The sequence below is a fragment of the Pterocles gutturalis genome, unplaced genomic scaffold, assembly GCF_000699245.1.
Source record: "Pterocles gutturalis isolate BGI_N339 unplaced genomic scaffold, ASM69924v1 scaffold20274, whole genome shotgun sequence".
Lineage (NCBI taxonomy): Eukaryota > Metazoa > Chordata > Aves > Pterocliformes > Pteroclidae > Pterocles > Pterocles gutturalis.
The window spans coordinates 32,495-33,829 of record NW_010131135.1 but is presented as its reverse complement, the minus strand read 5'-3'; the positions used below and the strand labels follow the sequence as shown (position 1 = coordinate 33,829).

At 59.5% G+C, this 1,335-nt stretch overlaps 1 protein-coding gene across 1 annotated transcript in view; it reads left to right on the top strand.

The window, feature by feature from the left end:
• Positions 1-1,089: 1,089 nt before the first annotated feature.
• The window catches only part of BIN3 (bridging integrator 3), a gene marked incomplete at both ends in the record, with an annotated part of 31,807 nt that continues 31,561 nt past the window's right edge, over positions 1,090-1,335 (top strand). The window contains 1 exon segment of the mRNA XM_010080502.1: positions 1,090-1,204. Coding sequence (XP_010078804.1) covers positions 1,090-1,204 — 115 coding nt within the window.

The window sequence follows — 1,335 nt, the reverse complement described above, 5'->3', positions numbered from 1 at the left end:
GTGAACGTACCCCGCTGCTGGCCAGGCTTGGCCCCGGTGCTGGCCTGTGAGCATGCACTGGTTCTGGCCAGGCCTGGTCTTGGTGCTGGCTCCGTGTGGGCCCCGGTTCTGGCCGGGCCTGGCCCTGGTGTCAGCCCAGCGCGGTGTCTGTAGGCACACACACGGTACACGGGTGTCTAACGTACCCAGAGAGCCCCTCGCCCGTGTCCCCAGCAGCTGCTGCCCACCCTCCTGAGGCCACGGTGGGTCCAGCCTTCCTCCCGGGTGAGGGGCAGGCTGGGGCGAGGCCCCCAGCAGCTGCTGCCCACCCTCCTGAGGCCACGGTGGGTCCAGCCTTCGTCCTGGGTGAGGGGCAGCATGGGCCGAGCCCCTGGAGCCCCCCTGCCTCCCACATCCCGGGCTCGCTGTGGGGTGAAGGGTTTGGTGTGGGGAGGCAGGGGGTCCGCAAAGGTCCCCGCTGACCCCAGCGGGTCTGTGAGTCCAAAATGCTGCAAAGCCACCTTTGACTCCGTTAAAGTGAAGCTTTTTGTGTTAAAAAACAAGAAGACTTTCCGCATGGGTTTGAGTCAGAGTTGTGCAAGGCTCAGTTTGGGTACCAGGGTGCCTTTGGTGTGCTGCTTCTGCGTGGCTTATTTAAACTAATTAAATTAGAAATTAAATTAGACTGCTGTGCTCAGTTTCTCACCCTGGGCAGTCACGCAGTGCCAGCACCGTTACGAGAGGTGACGGATGTGACGGTTTAAGGAGGAAAAGGCTTTGCCTTTTGTGAAAGTGAGGCCTTTTGGTTCAAAATGCACATTTATCCGCTGGATTCATTTTTATTCTGCTTTACTCAGCTCAGAGCAGCCGTGATTATGGACAGCGCTGGCTAACGAGGCTCTTGGAGCCGCCTTCTCCCCGGGTTGCCCTCGTGAGCTCTGTGGGCAGCGTGGCCGGGGGGCTGGGGTCGGGGAGCTCTGGCTGGTGGAAGAGTCCTGCTCCGGGAGGAACCAGAGAGCTGAAAATGTAAGAAATAAATATTCTCTTCACATGGTAGATGGGGAATAATTGGGGTGCAGAGCGGTATCGCTTCCCCTCTGTGCTTCCCAGTGTCCCTACGGCCACACTGCTCCCGCGGACCTCGCCTGGGGACCGTAGCATATGGTGGCTTCCTGACGATACACGTGGCTTTTGCGGAGACATCGGGCGTTTTCGCCTTTAGCTGGTGAGGAATAAAAGGTCATTGCTGGGAGGAGGGGGTGGCTCTGCTGGAGTCTGAGGCTCCTCTTTCTTCTCCTGCAGCGTCACTCCTTCGGCGTGTCGTGGCTCCGCTTACGCGCGAACGCAAGGGGCTCG